The following is a 13,879-nucleotide window of genomic DNA, read 5'->3' on the forward strand; positions in this document are numbered from 1 at the left end:
ATCATGTTCAAAAACCCACCGGCCTATGTACCAGGCGATGGAGGCATTGCACGCTTCCGAGACCAACACAAGCGGCTCGGCCGGGCGTTGTTGGGCACGGTGCTGACCGTCCAAGCCCCCATTGTTGCTATGCTAGCTGCTCAGGCGTTCGACTTCGTGATGATCGACATGGAGCACTCTCCCATGTCGGCGGAACAAATGACTCAGATGGTGCACGGCGTGGTGGCAGCCTCCAAAGGCAAATGTTCGGCCATCGTCCGCGTTCCTTCTCACGACGTCGAATGGATCAAATGGGCGTTGGACAGCGGCGCGGCAGGGATCATCATCCCAATGGTCAACAACGCGGCTGAGATGGAACGCATCATTTCCCATGCAATCTACCCTCCGAGGGGCAAACGGAGCTTTGGCCCTTTCAACGCCGCCTTTGGCAGACAGCTGCTCGGCACGCAATTCGGCACCTACTACGACATGGCCCAAGACGACGGAGTGGCAATTCTCCCCATCATCGAGTCTGCAGAAGGAATCAAGAACGCCGACGCCATCATGGCCGTGCGCGGCGTGACCGGGGCTTTCATTGGACCCTACGACCTGCGCCTGTCTCTTGGATTGCCAGGAGGGGTGGACGGTCCCGAGCCAGAGTTTACCCGGGCCCTATCGACTGTGCTTGCTGCCGCTGAGAAGCACGGAAAAGTCGTCGGCTCCATGGCGACTTCCTCGGAGATGGTGGCCACGCGGGCGGCCATGGGCATGACTTTCCTGCTCGTGACGTTGGACTATAATGTTTTGGTCGCGGGCTTTGCATCGGCGGTGGAACAGAGCAAAGAAGCATTGAAGAAAGTCGGACGTATTCCGTCGCGTCTGTAAGCAGCAAGGGAGTCTATCAAATAAAGCATGTCATTATTAGTGAGTAGACCCCAGTCAGTCGTCCGGATCGTTGTTCTCGAGGCACGGCTATTAGGAATGTCCCACAACAGATCCGTATTTTTAAACGCGTTTAAAATTTACCCCGTCTTACTAGGTCGATACTAGCTGGTCAGGCGCTTAATCGCAGTTGCTGAGCTACCACAGGGATTATGAGCATGGCTTGAAGAATGAGGGGTACAGTGTTTGAATTGCTACTACCAACAACCATGTTTGCTCTCGTCATTACCTGGCTGCTTGCTCGATGGCAAGCTGCTCCGAATTATGCATGCTGGTTGTGCTTATCGCTTCATACCAGCTATATTTGCCAATGCCGGGACCAGTGCCTATATCCCACGTCGTGCTGTTATACATAGCACTGCGTACAACGGTTGCAATTCCTCCGCTGGCTATATCGCTGTGTTTCCGAATGCGGCGTATATCTGTGGATACCGGGAGTTTGGGACCCACTGCCTCCTTTGGCGCCTGTGGAGCCTCCCATATTCCATCTTCAGGACGGGATCAGCGCAGCCAGCAACAGCTCTTTCTGCACTAGTCCCTCCATTCTCTCTTTCCATACGAGTAGATTGAACCCCACTTTACTCCTACGACGTTCAGTTGATGATATTCGAACACCAGACAAGAAGTGTTCAACTTAAGCAACCTCATGATTACGGTCAAATCGCCAAGCCTGTGGATGTGGGCGATACTCTCACACACAGCTATCAGGCGTGCGAGCGTACAACATATGTTACACGAGAGTCAGTTTCCCTACAAAGACTCACCAGTAGACTCGCACGACAACGCCATCCAACAATCACATCCATTATACCTTCCATGTCTCCCACCTCCTTCCCGTCCTGACCTATCACGATGACCACGATACGTTCGACAGCGGGGATAAACTGGAGTCAATAGATGGTCATTTTCAATTGTGCCGGTGACATTAGATTGATACGGAATACATAACCAGAGTGGTGACTAGACTCGTCGACGTGGTTCCGCAGAATTCAACCATTCAACCTCAGCGGCCCTCCCCTTCCCGTGTGGTCATGATAGTGAAGCTCATTGACGTAAACGTTCACGGGTCGCCCTCGCTCAATCTCGCCCGCGACGCTCATCATGTCGTGATTCCTCCGCACCACCAGATCTCGACTATGTCCGATATTTTGATCCCTCTGAACCTCATATTGCCGTTGCTTGTGGAAGTGATGTTTTGTGCAGATCCACAGACCAATGGCGGCCACCGCGGCGACGACGCCTGCAATGGCGCCGATGATGGCGCCGATGTTGCTGCTGTTTGAACCGCTTCCCTTGCTGGTGTCTCCGTTGCCGCCACTTCCTCCTGACGAAGTGGCGGTAGAAGATGCTTCGCCAGATGCTGAAAAGGCTGCGTTGAGGTATCGTGTCGACACTCCACCGTCGCCTGTGATGGTTGGGGTAGCCAGTATTGTTATTGGGTCAGCAGCTCTTGTGTTGCACTCCCAATGCGTGTAGAAGTAGTCGCTCCAATATAGGGAGATGGTCGCACAATACGGGGTGTCGGCATGACTGCCAAAGTTCTCGTCAGACCCTCTGGCGTCGCTCAGAAACAGGTTGTCAACCCACCAGGCTATGACTCCGACGGTAGGAGTCGCACCCTGCTCTTCCATTTCCACACATGTCGTCGGCAGGATGGTGCTGGCGCCACTTGTACATCCAAAAACGCCAGGGAATTGCCATTGGACACACCCGAACCCCGAACTGCAGGCGACAGGCGAGTCTGGAGGCTGATCAGCAATTTGGTGACCCCATGGCGACTTTAATCGCTTCATAGGTGAGGCGCTGGGGAACCTACTAAAATCTCCATTGTTGTAACCACACAGAGCCGTCATTGCTGCCACTGGAAAGACAAGTGCACAAACATGGGGAATATCAGGGGTTAATACAGACCCTGGACCGGGACCCTGGAATTTTTGCTATCTTCGCTATCGACCATCTCGGGCCTCTGGGCCAACTGCACCCGCCCAGCGAGGCAGCGCCTGGGGCCAATAAACGGACGCTTAGGACGTGCCGTGGGAGGTTTCCCTGATACGTCCATGATTGCCCGGTGAAGCTGGTGCGTCGAGAAGGCTAGGGGGAAGAGGGGCGCCTAACCTACGCCCAATTTCTTGGGATACATCGTGTTCGCATGGATTTTGCCTCCGGATGGCGTTTTAGCATGTCCGCACTCTTTTGCCTTGCCGGTGAAAAAGGGCGGTGAAAGCCCATCACAGCCCTGCGTGATGCTGAGTGCGCCTTAGGTCTCAACCCTATTGCTGCACGCCATCCAACCCAACATCGAGAAAAGACCATGCCGCATCCACGCAGAAACAAGGCGCGTGGCAGCAGGGCTGAGGCTCAACCCTTCTCGGCTCTCAAAGATGAAGGAAGGAAGTGTTAATGGCAACGAGGGTTACACGAAGTTGAGAAAGACCGCATGCTGGGCCGGCCAGTACTCAAAACAAGACTAGAACCCCGATCGACTCTCAGTCCATGTTGAAACAAGAACGAGGCCAGGCCCAGCCCTTGTTGTCTGGCGTGAACCAACCACAGCCCACTCTTCGAAGGCTGTTCCGGCACAAGTCTCCCACTGCAAACCTCAGCCCACTTGAGGCATGTCTCTCGCCGCAGGAATCCATATTCACCAGACATGGGGCAATGTTGGCTTGCTTGGACCTCGCTTCCGTCTGACAAATTTGCTTCGCATCACCGTCAAAGACAGTGTCACCAATGGCATAGTTGCAGGGCCTATAATGCTAAAAGTGCAAACCACCATGGATTCAGCCTGATCAACCAAATTAACCCGGGGTTTTCTGCACCGCGCTCGCCTTCGCACCGGCGTAGTCTTCCTGTTACGTCTCATCATAGCCTTGGTAGCACGGAAACACATAAATCCATAAGCTAAGAGACCGACCGAGAAAAGCAAGGTGAGCTGTTGACCGGTACATGACATGAAAAGATGTTTCCCTCTGCCTTGACTCGAGCAACCCATCACAACTGGCTGTCGGCAGGAATGGGATTATCCCGGGGCTGGACATCGCATCCTCCCCTGTGGTGGTGCAGGGGGGGCGAGGAGATTAGGTACAGTTTTCCACAGAATTGCACCCGACGACTGCCAAAAAGGCAGCTTATCGTGCCCGATTAGGCTCTCCAGAAGAGACCCCTGCCTGGCTAGGTGGAACGGGCAGGGCCGCCTCACTAACCTAAGCCTTCGTTGATGAGGCAGGGCTTGGAGAAGAATCTCTTGGTGTCACCATCTGCCAGCAACCAGTCTTGTGTACCTCAGGTGATCGGCGATTGCTCCTCTCCTACTATAGCTGCCATGACTTATATGTTACAGCACATAGCATGGAGAAGGTTGAGATTCAGTCACCTCGATGATGGCCTTTCTTTTGATTGCGCAACGCACGTGCGAGTGACTAGGCGATTACTAAGTCCCAACCGCCTCCTTCCGGCCTTAGAAATGGCTCTCGAGACTGCCATTTGGTTCTCTGGTGATCACTGAGAGCGGGCGGCAGCTTCCCCCTCGCTGTTTGCAGAGTTATGGCCTGATAAAGAAGGAGGTTGCAGCGTATCAGAGATGCCGTGTGCCGAACTTCAGAAGATGGTCGAACAAGAGCACCAATCGAGTGCCTTTCACAGCGACGGTGCATCAGCTCGTTCTCTGGGGTAGAACCACGACTGTCGAGCTCATTCGTCCGGGCATCCTCCTCAATCCTTCGGCGAGATCCTCCTAGCGAAGAGCTTCACCTATCCAAGCTTTTTCTCACAATGGTTCTAGCACTATTACGGTGGAGAGATTTCCTCCTCGGCTGAGGGACCGTACTGCCTTGTTTCTCTGTCCTTAGCTGTATTAGTATGGATAAACCCTCATCGACCAGGAAGACGGAGAAAGATTTCTTCGAGATCATCTCTGGTGACTGACGGTGTCCTGAGAAGTATTGTCCAAAACTTCAGGTCTTGCCCCAAATTGCACTGGGACCACGAACTTTCCTCTGAGCGACCATGCCCCTTCACTTATCATACATCCCCTACGTCCCCGACAAAAGTCGGTCTCGAAACGACTATGAGCTCCTTCGGTCCAAAGCACGCTCACACGCAGCCAAGTTCAGGCATCGAAACAATGCCAACACCATTGTCTTGAGCAAGCATTGCTGGTCAGCGCCAACATATCCGAATTATCTCAGACACCGCACCAGCACAGCTTCGAGCAAGCCGAACGGATGGAATCCATCGTGCGATGGAGAGCGTCCTTGTTCGTACTCGCCTCGAATACGCGTGGAGCAGCTGTTGATGGAAGAGGACCAAGAGATTAAGAAGATAAATGTTGGGCAACTCGTGGTGGCAGACAACGACGACTCCAAGGCTGAGCTCGACAGGGTTCGAGCCGGCTCACTGGCACAACCGGCCAAGCCCGAGACCGAATTGATATCTTCAAATCCATGGCATTGGACAAGGGGGGCACGAGTTGATCCATTCGATTGTATTTCTGGAAGCGACCGTCACGGAGCCTCCCTCGCCATCGACTTCCGTAAGTGAAAGAGTCTATCCTGTCACGAAATACGGCGATTTAACACGAGTCCAGTAATACACTATGTCATGCCAACGGGTGGGTTGTCCCTTTCACAGCAAGAACAAAGAGAGAATTGGCCAAGTAGATATGAATGAGCCCTCGAGCACCGCTGATCGTTGGTCACAGTTGCCTCAATCAACGAAGCCTTCAATGTCGTCAACGTTTACGGGCACTGGGTGCTCGAGAATATGGCCAAATACGAGGACTTCTTTCACGTACTACTTGGCCTGACGAAAGTTGCTCACACAGCAATCGCATGTCCGGGATCTCCCTTGCCACAAGATGCCTTCATCCATGCAGGACATGCAATGTCCAAGTTGAGAGCCAGGCTGGCGAAACCCAACGCTCGGGCGGACGACGGTGCCATCCTGACAATCCTGTACCTGGCAATGTTCGAGAGAGGTCTTGGAAATGAAGCAGCTTTCAAGGCACATAGAGCCCAGGTCGACCAAATGGTGGCCTCACGAGGCGGCGTCAGTCGCTTGGGGGTTGACAGTTCAGCTCGGGCAACCTTGACAGTGTAAGTGCTCGTCCTGCCTCCCTGCTCAGAGGGCGCGTCTCCTGCGCTGGGATCGGCTGCGACTGACCCTGTTCATTCAGACTTCTATCCCTCTCCGGAGACCAGCCGTCCGACTCACCGCTTAGCCAGCCTCTCACAACGAAGCTGGCTATACGACGAGCTCCTCGTTTTCGATACGAAGATGATGTGAAGATAACTGAGAAACTCCCGTGCGGGTTTCGGAACCTCGCGAGAGCAGGAGCGCTCTCATCTGAGACTCTCCAAATCATCAACAGAATCAGCATCAAGCGGGACTGGGGCCCGCAGGATCCAGCCTACAAGGAAAAACAAGGCGAGGAAAAGTCAAAAGTCTACCGGCCTGTAGCGGGCCAAGCATGGAATTTCTGGGATGCCTGCACAGCGTTCAGAACCCCTGAAGGGCCTGGGGGACCCTCGCTGGAGAAGATGATCTGCCTCGCTTTGTTTCGCTACTGTGCCAATCGCGCCAATCGCTTGCGGCCGAAGGCGTGCATCTACCATTCGGCCACGACGCAGTTGACAGCTCGACTGCCGAAGTTCAGGGTGTCCAACTCCCGCACCGAGCGGGACTGCTTGATTTGGATCTGGCTTGTGGCGATCGATTCTTGGGCGATGGCGCAGAATTCTCCCGAGCTGTCCCCCGAAGGGTCGCGGCTGTTGTCCGAGATGCGCAAGGCATTGCCGGAGCTTCGGGACTGGGAGTGGTGGGACTTGGAGTCTCTGGGGCAGAAGTTCTTCTGGCGCGATGACATCCGGGTCCTCTTGAAGGCGACCTGGAAATCGCCGGACCTGCGAAAGGACTTCTAAGTTGCGTTTTGGGGAACTGTGGCTGAGCCCCCTTGCGCTGGGGGGAGGTATTTGGCGAACGACCACTTCGCTTGGAGTGGCACGCATGTTACAAGACGCTCATTGTACAATAGAGTACTAAAAACTTAGATGGGTTTGCGTGGCGTTGATCACGAGGTCTGGCGCATTCAGGAGTTCAAGCCCTGCCCGTTTGCATCGTTACCTAGGTTACAACGACCCTGTCGTTGGGGAAGGATGAAGCAAACTTCCTCGGCTGCGAGCAGAATGTGAATTTCACGACAAAAGCTCTGTGTGCTGTCGACTACACTTCATCCCGTACGACAAGTTGCTCCACATCTGTCGAATTGGGCCAGCTTGTCCCAGAGGCCCATGGTTAGAGCGGGGACCGACTCCACCGCAATAGACGTGTGAGTCCAGGTACGGAGTATTACAGCCTTATCTCTTACGGGTAGAGATGGAAGCCAACGAGCCCAGCTATGATGATTGGCTGAGATGCCGGAGGAAGACCCTGATTGGTCCACAGCCACAACGCCCCCCGTCCCCCCCTTTTTAACTCTCGCCAAAAAGTCTTCCGCTCGCAACATCTTGAGGCAAGCGAAAGCGTTGGTCAATTGACTAATTGATTAAATGATGGATGGTGACTGGGGTGAGACAGTATTTGCAACAGAAGCACTCACCATGCACGCCACAGAAAAACAAAAAAGCAAAAACAATCAACAATCAGGATTCCCACCTGGTCACCCACGGTAGTACTAACTGATCGGCATGTGGCTTAAGTACGGCTGAGCGAACGGGAAGCCCTGTTTTCCACATCCTGTGGTCGATTGCGGGAGGATTTGTGCTTTTCCAAATCATATATCCATGCTTGCCCTCACACCCACAAAAATTCCTCGACAACCTATACTTGATGAAAAGTTCTTGCAGAGAAGCCCAAAGAAAATGTTAATTTCCTTTTCTATTTGGGATAAAATGCCGTTGAGACACTCCTTTTTGTGACAACTGGCACAAGCTGGAGGATCGCACGATGTGTGGTCTGCAAGTTGAGCCAAAAATGGTCAAGACAACTAACTAACAAGAGGACCAAGACATCTGCGATATAGCACTGCGACTCGAAGCCCACTCACTGCCACGCCAGCCTCGGGTCAGTAGGCTTGGAGGTCAGCCTTTTGTGGACTTTAAGGAAACCGGTGATACTCCCAATGGGATCATGCTCTTTGGTAGGCCGCCACTGATTTACAACCATGCATTGGACTAACGTGACTAAATCTCCTCCTTAGTGAAGAACACGTCCGCTCCAACATTGCACATTACTTGTATCCGAAATGTCGACGTTCCACTGCCGCGGGGTGTCTACATGGCAGAAATAAAACAAATGGGGGTGGGAAAGACGGAGAGAACCAAAACAAGGTCGAACCGAGTCTGGTCCCATGTGTGTCCAGCTCCGCCTTGACATTAACATTGACATGGTCAGAGACCGCAGAAACGCCGCGCCCAAATTAGCAATTCCTCTGCAAGAAGCACGGGAAGCCCAAGTGCTCTAGTAAACTCCGCAGTGCTATGCCCAAAAAGGTGTGTATAATTACTCGCCTGAGCCTTCCTCGACTTTGCTTCTTTGCCGACCAAGACGCCGGCGATGAGGGTCCTTGCTCTAGCTTGCTTCTTCCTCGACCAATGTCTAGGCCATAGACGCCAACCACTCATGGATTAGTCGGTTGTCCCTTCCACGTGCAATCATCAGAAACGTTGCTTTTGATTCTCGCTTCCGCGACCAAGATTATCCCAGCCCTGTGGCGGAATCAAGTCGACCATTTCACTGTGCCATCATAGCTTCAGAGTCACCGATCGCCCCCTCGGGAAGGCCTCCTTGTTCTTGCTGAGCCATGGCTTGAGCGGAGACGATTTCCGCCAGGCGTTTGAGACGAGGTGTCTGGAGCCCTGTTTGATTCCCATGTCAGTACGATCGATGAATAGCCTGAGTGGCATCGCCTCAAACGGGCTCGCAAAAGGTTAAGAGGCCGGGGGAATACTTACATGATGGAGTATACGTCTCCAGCGCAGTGATGACTCTTGGCTCAGCAATCTCATAGGGTCCACTGTCTTCCATGTCCACAGGAGCTAGCAACAGGACATCGCTCTTCTCTGTAACCCTCGACGCAACAGCTTTCATGATTTCACCATTAATGGGCTGTTCATAATCGGCGACGAGGTATTGGTTGAGCAACTTCTGGATTTGATTGGGCGACAACATCCAGCAGATATCCTGGATGATTTCGATGTCGTTGAGAGTGGCTTTCTTGAGCTGGAGTAACTTGGTGGCCTGCATGAGATGCTCGAGTTGAAGAGTCCCCTCGGGCATGTCGTGGGACTTGCACCACTCTTCGATACGAGTGATGTTGTAGTTGATTTGCAAACCGCGTTTCCACGACAAGAAGTTGCGACGCATAAGCAGATCATTGAAGGCGGTCACACCCACAAGACGAAGCAGTTCAGTCACCGTTTGCGTGATAATGCTGTCTTCGAGATAGTACGCTTTCATGGCCTTGAAGACGTTGTTCAGGAGGCTGAGGAGGTTGTCCATGCTATACGCGGGAGTATTATTCGATGGTAGCAATTTGCCCAAGAAGCGGTTGCTTTCATTGGTGACGAAACCAGGCAGCGACTGTGATTCGATGATGGCGGGCACAATCATCTTGTGCAGCTTCTTCTTCAGCACTTTCATCCAGGTATGATAGATGTTGAACTCGAGAGATTCCAGATCGTGCTTGACAATCTCAAGTAACCGGTCGTACTCGTAGTTGTCGGTCTTTTGCGCCTCATACCAGTCTTCGGCGAGGAAGACAAAGGACAGCATCTCATGCACGTTGGACAACCAGAATGCCCCGGGATTGATAGCTTCGTCGCCTTCGTGTTGCATGACTTCTTGCTGGATGGACTGCATGACGTTGGCTAGGAAGCGCTCCGATTCCTTGACGAAGCCGTTGTTCCACATCTCGGACGTGACCAGATTGATGAGGTACGAAGGGAACAGAACCTCTTTGTCTGTAGGGGCAGGATTGGCACCTGGTTGAGGGATCTTGATGCCTCGGATGAGACCCATAGTGACTTCATCGTTGAGTTCTTCTTCCTGAGCAAGGAGGTTCTCAAGCTCCATCTCGACACTGTCCAAACCAGGATTGAACGTAGAACCAGAGAGCGTCTTGGTATGAGAGTCGATCGCCATCGAAACAGGACGGGCGCTGTATGCAGCGCTATACCTGTCGAGTTCACTCCGTTCAGCAGCCCCTGCACTACGCCGCTTGAGAGGCTTCTTAGAAGAAACGAGGTTGATCAGGCCGTTCGCGAGCTGAGACGTGCCATTGGTATACTCACCGTTGACACCGTTCGTGGCGGGTGGAGGTGGCGCCCGTCGGGCAATCTCAAGCTGATCCTGCAGTTCGTTGATCTGTTGTCGCAGAGTGCCTCTCTCACTTTCATGTGTGGATACTGATTGTCGCAATGTCTCGAGCTCTGTGTTGGAAACCTTCAGTGACTCCCGAAGCTTGCGCTCTTCTTCCTGCAGTCTCTTCGCGTTACCCATATGTTCATCATGGCTGGCTTGCAATTTGGCGTGCTCTTCCTCCAAGGCAGATAAGCGCGCTGCTACGATACCAGCCTGGTTCGCCTCACTTTGAAGTTCGCGCGACCGCGTCTCCAACGCATTGTGTCTCGACCTCCAAGATTTTAGCTGATTCTCGTAATTCTCCAGTTGGGAAACCAAGCCCTTGTTCTCTCGCTTGAGCGCACCAAGAGACTGCGTAAGCTCCACGACCTTGTTCTCCAGTTTGTAGGAGATCTGTTTGAGATCACGAGCCTCTTCACGCATCTTCTTATAGTCGCGCCTGGCGACTCTGCCACGCCATAAGTTCTGTACAATGACCACCTTTCTGCGATATTGCCTCCAGGCACGTAATGCTCGCCACGAACGGAAAGCTCTTTGGATGACGACCGCGGCATTCCCAATGCGAGTTTCCAGGATATTTTTCCTGCAAAGATAGCCTTTGGCAATTGATTCGAACAGAATGACATCGTTTCTGATTCGAATATATTCTTTGCGCACTTTTTGCCCTCGCCACACTCTTTGGATGTCTGTCGCCGCCTTGTTCCGCCTTGTTTCCTCGGTTTTCCTTCGAGCCAAGAATGCGCGGGTAGCTGCTTGGAAGTTGAGGATTGACTGTCTGGCGTCGAGGTATTTGTGCCGGTAGTATTTGGCGCGCAAGTTCTTCTGGATCATAATGGCACATTCCTTCAAACGAGCTGAACGAAGGTTCTCCAAAAAGGCCAACATGCCTGCTCGGAAGAAAATCTTGGTCAGACCAAGTTGGTACTTGTCGGATTTTTCGTGGGCGGTCTTTCCAAGGGCTTTGACAAGAATGTTCTGCGCCATCGTACGGATCTCGGTTGTCCATTCATTCGAACGGCACAACATGTAGTACCTGAGAGCAAATTCTTCGTACGTCCATCGTGTAGGATAACCGGCAGTACTGATGCGGACGGTTTCCAAAACACCACAGGCCCGCAGCTGGCTCAACACCATGGGCCCTTCAAACTTCCATGAGACTTTTGCCTCGTTGGGTTTGATACATCGAATGTAGTGCGCATCGGTGGAGTTGATGGTTTGCATGAGTTCAATGAGAGAGCTCTTGAAGATGCCTCCCAGAGTAGGTTTGCGATTAACAGCGACACCAACTCGGCGTCCGCCCCCGGGGGCAACGGTTTTCGAAGATGTCTGGGCGGTGTCTTTTTCTCTCACCGCTGCTGCAACATCCAGCACGTCAACCAAGAAGGCATTTGTAGACTTCTTAAGCACTTCCATCTGCTCATCCGGCACAGTGTCGCGGTTCTTGTCGATGAAGCCGTCCGACTCGTAAGTAACATCGAGGGCATAATGACAAACTGTAAATGCTGACTTGCCAAATCTGGGCTTCTTGTAGAATTTTTGCTTGTCTGCTGCAAAATGATGATGCAGTTTGGTGACAAATTGTTCGTCCGAGCCCATGGGCAGTCGAGATTCCTCGTCCAGAAGAGACAAAATACCGAGTTTCCCTTCAATAAGATCGATACAGGGCTGATTATCTGAAAAATCAATAAAGGTCCAGTCGATCTCTTCACGCATGTATTCTTCCTGTTCAAGTTTGAATACATGCTGATTGAATTCCTGCTGGAGCTTCTCGTTGGCGTAATTGATGCAAAATTGCTCGAAGGAGTTCTTTGCAAAATGTTCAAAGCCGTAAATATCAAGCACGCCAATGAAAGTATTCAGCCGTTGGAGGACATCCTCAGTCGCGAGACCGTGGTTAATGGTCTCCACCAGCCAGTCGAACAGGCTAGAGTAGATGAACTTGGCCACGGAGTCGCGCACAACAGTGGCCTGTTGCTGCGTGAGATTGGAGGTGATTTTCTCCCCGCGCGTGATGAGCTGCTTCTTGACCGTCCATTTGGCAAAATCTGTCGCGTCAATGCCCAATATGCTGCAGGCCCGAACCAGCGAAGGCTCGCTGGCGGAGAGGGTCGAGTCTGAGCGTGTGGCGGTGATTTTGATATTTCCAATGTGCAGGAGAGCGGCGAGAACCCGGAAGATCTCCTTTTGAGTGGCTTCGGAAACGTTGATCGTAGTCAAGGACTTCCTTGTAGCTGCAAATTCGGCGGCGTCGTCGACGCCATCGATCGTGGGCTCATTGCCTTGATTCAGATAGTCGAACTCTTCCACAGGCAACAAACCCAACTCTTGTTTTTCATCTTCCGTCGCTCCGGCTACAAGTTGGTAGAAAATATGGTAGTTTCTCTCCTTCAATGGCTGAAAGACAAGTCGTGAACGTTCAAGCAAATATGTCCTTATCCGGGCACCAATGATGTCGGTGTTCTGATCAAACATGATTTCAATGTATTTTCCAAATCGTGAAGAATTGTCGTTTCTCGTCGTTTTTGCATTGCCAAAGGCTTCCATGACCGGATTTGTAGCCAGGATTTGCTCTTCGGTCTCACTGATGGCATCTGCTCTCGTCTTGGTCCCCTTGCTGGCCTGTCCTGGGGCTCCTCGAGTTGCAAAGTACCGCATGATGTATTTGGCACTGACTGTTTTTCCGGCACCCGACTCACCGGAGACGACGACCGTTTGATTCCGTGAGTCCCGCAACATATCTGTGTATGCCTCCTCCGCGATGGCAAACAGATGGGGCGCTTGTGATGCTCTTTGCTTGCCTGCGTACACCTGCACCATCTGAGGGACGTACAGAGAGTCCACCCGTGCAAAAGGGTTGGTCGCTATCAGCACGATCCCACTGTACGTGTAGATTTCTTTCTGCGCATATCGGAGCTTGATTGCCTGTAGGATGGCCGGCTCGTTCAGATGGGACAGGTTGGTCAAGTCTTCGGCCGCCTCGAACATGGGAGGGTTCATCAAGGGAGGTAAGGAAGCATTGTGGGTATCGAGGAGGGCAGTCTCGGTGGTCTCGATTGTCTGCTTGGACTCATCGGAGAGGGTGAAGACGAGGGCGATCTTGCCATCACCTAGAGCTTTTCTCTCCGCGAGCTCACCGGGGATGAAGCCCTCGGACTGGTTGGGGAACCAGGCCCGAGTGCCAATCTCCCAGCTCGCCATCGTGGGCGGTTACTGATGGAGGTAGGGATAGGATTTTCAACTGTCCGAGATGAGGGTAGCCATGTATTCGGAGACTGGGAGGAGAGTCTGTGGGAGGGAAGACGTGTTCAGACACGCACGGGGGGGGGATTCTGGCCTCTCCCGGCGTGGAAAGGAGCGACGAGAAATAAAGATGCGTGCAGTATTTCTCGGTCAGAGATGAGAGATGGGATCAAAGTAATGCGGATGAGATGTCGTCCTGACTGTCCACAATAACGGTCTTCGGGTTGAGGTGCGGCTGTGAATTCTTGGGGGACACTCAGTTGACTTGCGAGATGTCAGAAAGTTTCTCAGGGACTCGGGTCTTCCAACGAGACGCGCTTCCCCCATGCGCTCCAAGCACCAGCGCCAGCACCAGCACCAG

At 52.7% G+C, this 13,879-nt stretch overlaps 1 protein-coding gene and 1 non-coding gene across 2 annotated transcripts; both read right to left on the reverse strand.

Moving 5' to 3' along the window:
* Positions 1-7,546: 7,546 nt before the first annotated feature.
* Positions 7,547-7,663, reverse strand: PV07_06579. Its single transcript, XR_001622144.1, has one exon. It is a non-coding gene; the product is annotated as a 5S ribosomal RNA (ribosomal RNA).
* Positions 7,664-8,099: 436 nt separating this feature from the next.
* Positions 8,100-13,791, reverse strand: PV07_06580 (uncharacterized protein). The gene is made up of 2 exons (XM_016393568.1): positions 8,871-13,791; positions 8,100-8,774 (listed from the first exon to the last, which is right to left on the reverse strand). Exons 1-2 carry the CDS (start codon positions 13,474-13,476, stop codon positions 8,650-8,652), a joined length of 4,731 nt encoding a protein of 1,576 aa, XP_016246987.1. The 5' UTR covers positions 13,477-13,791; the 3' UTR covers positions 8,100-8,649.
* Positions 13,792-13,879: the final 88 nt, after the last annotated feature.

Source organism: Cladophialophora immunda, assembly GCF_000835495.1.
Source record: "Cladophialophora immunda strain CBS 83496 unplaced genomic scaffold supercont1.4, whole genome shotgun sequence".
Classification (NCBI taxonomy): Eukaryota; Fungi; Ascomycota; class Eurotiomycetes; order Chaetothyriales; family Herpotrichiellaceae; genus Cladophialophora; species Cladophialophora immunda.

What these genes read in the sequence shown, in the direction of transcription:
- PV07_06580 (XM_016393568.1), bottom strand. Translation starts at nt 13,476, where the DNA reads ATGGCGAGCTGGGAGATTGGCACTCGGGCCTGGTTCCCCAACCAGTCC. An exon ending in GGAGACGTATACTCCATCAT is followed by an intron (nt 8,775 to 8,870) that starts GTAAGTATTCCC and finishes GGAATCAAACAG; the next exon opens with GGCTCCAGACACCTCGTCTC.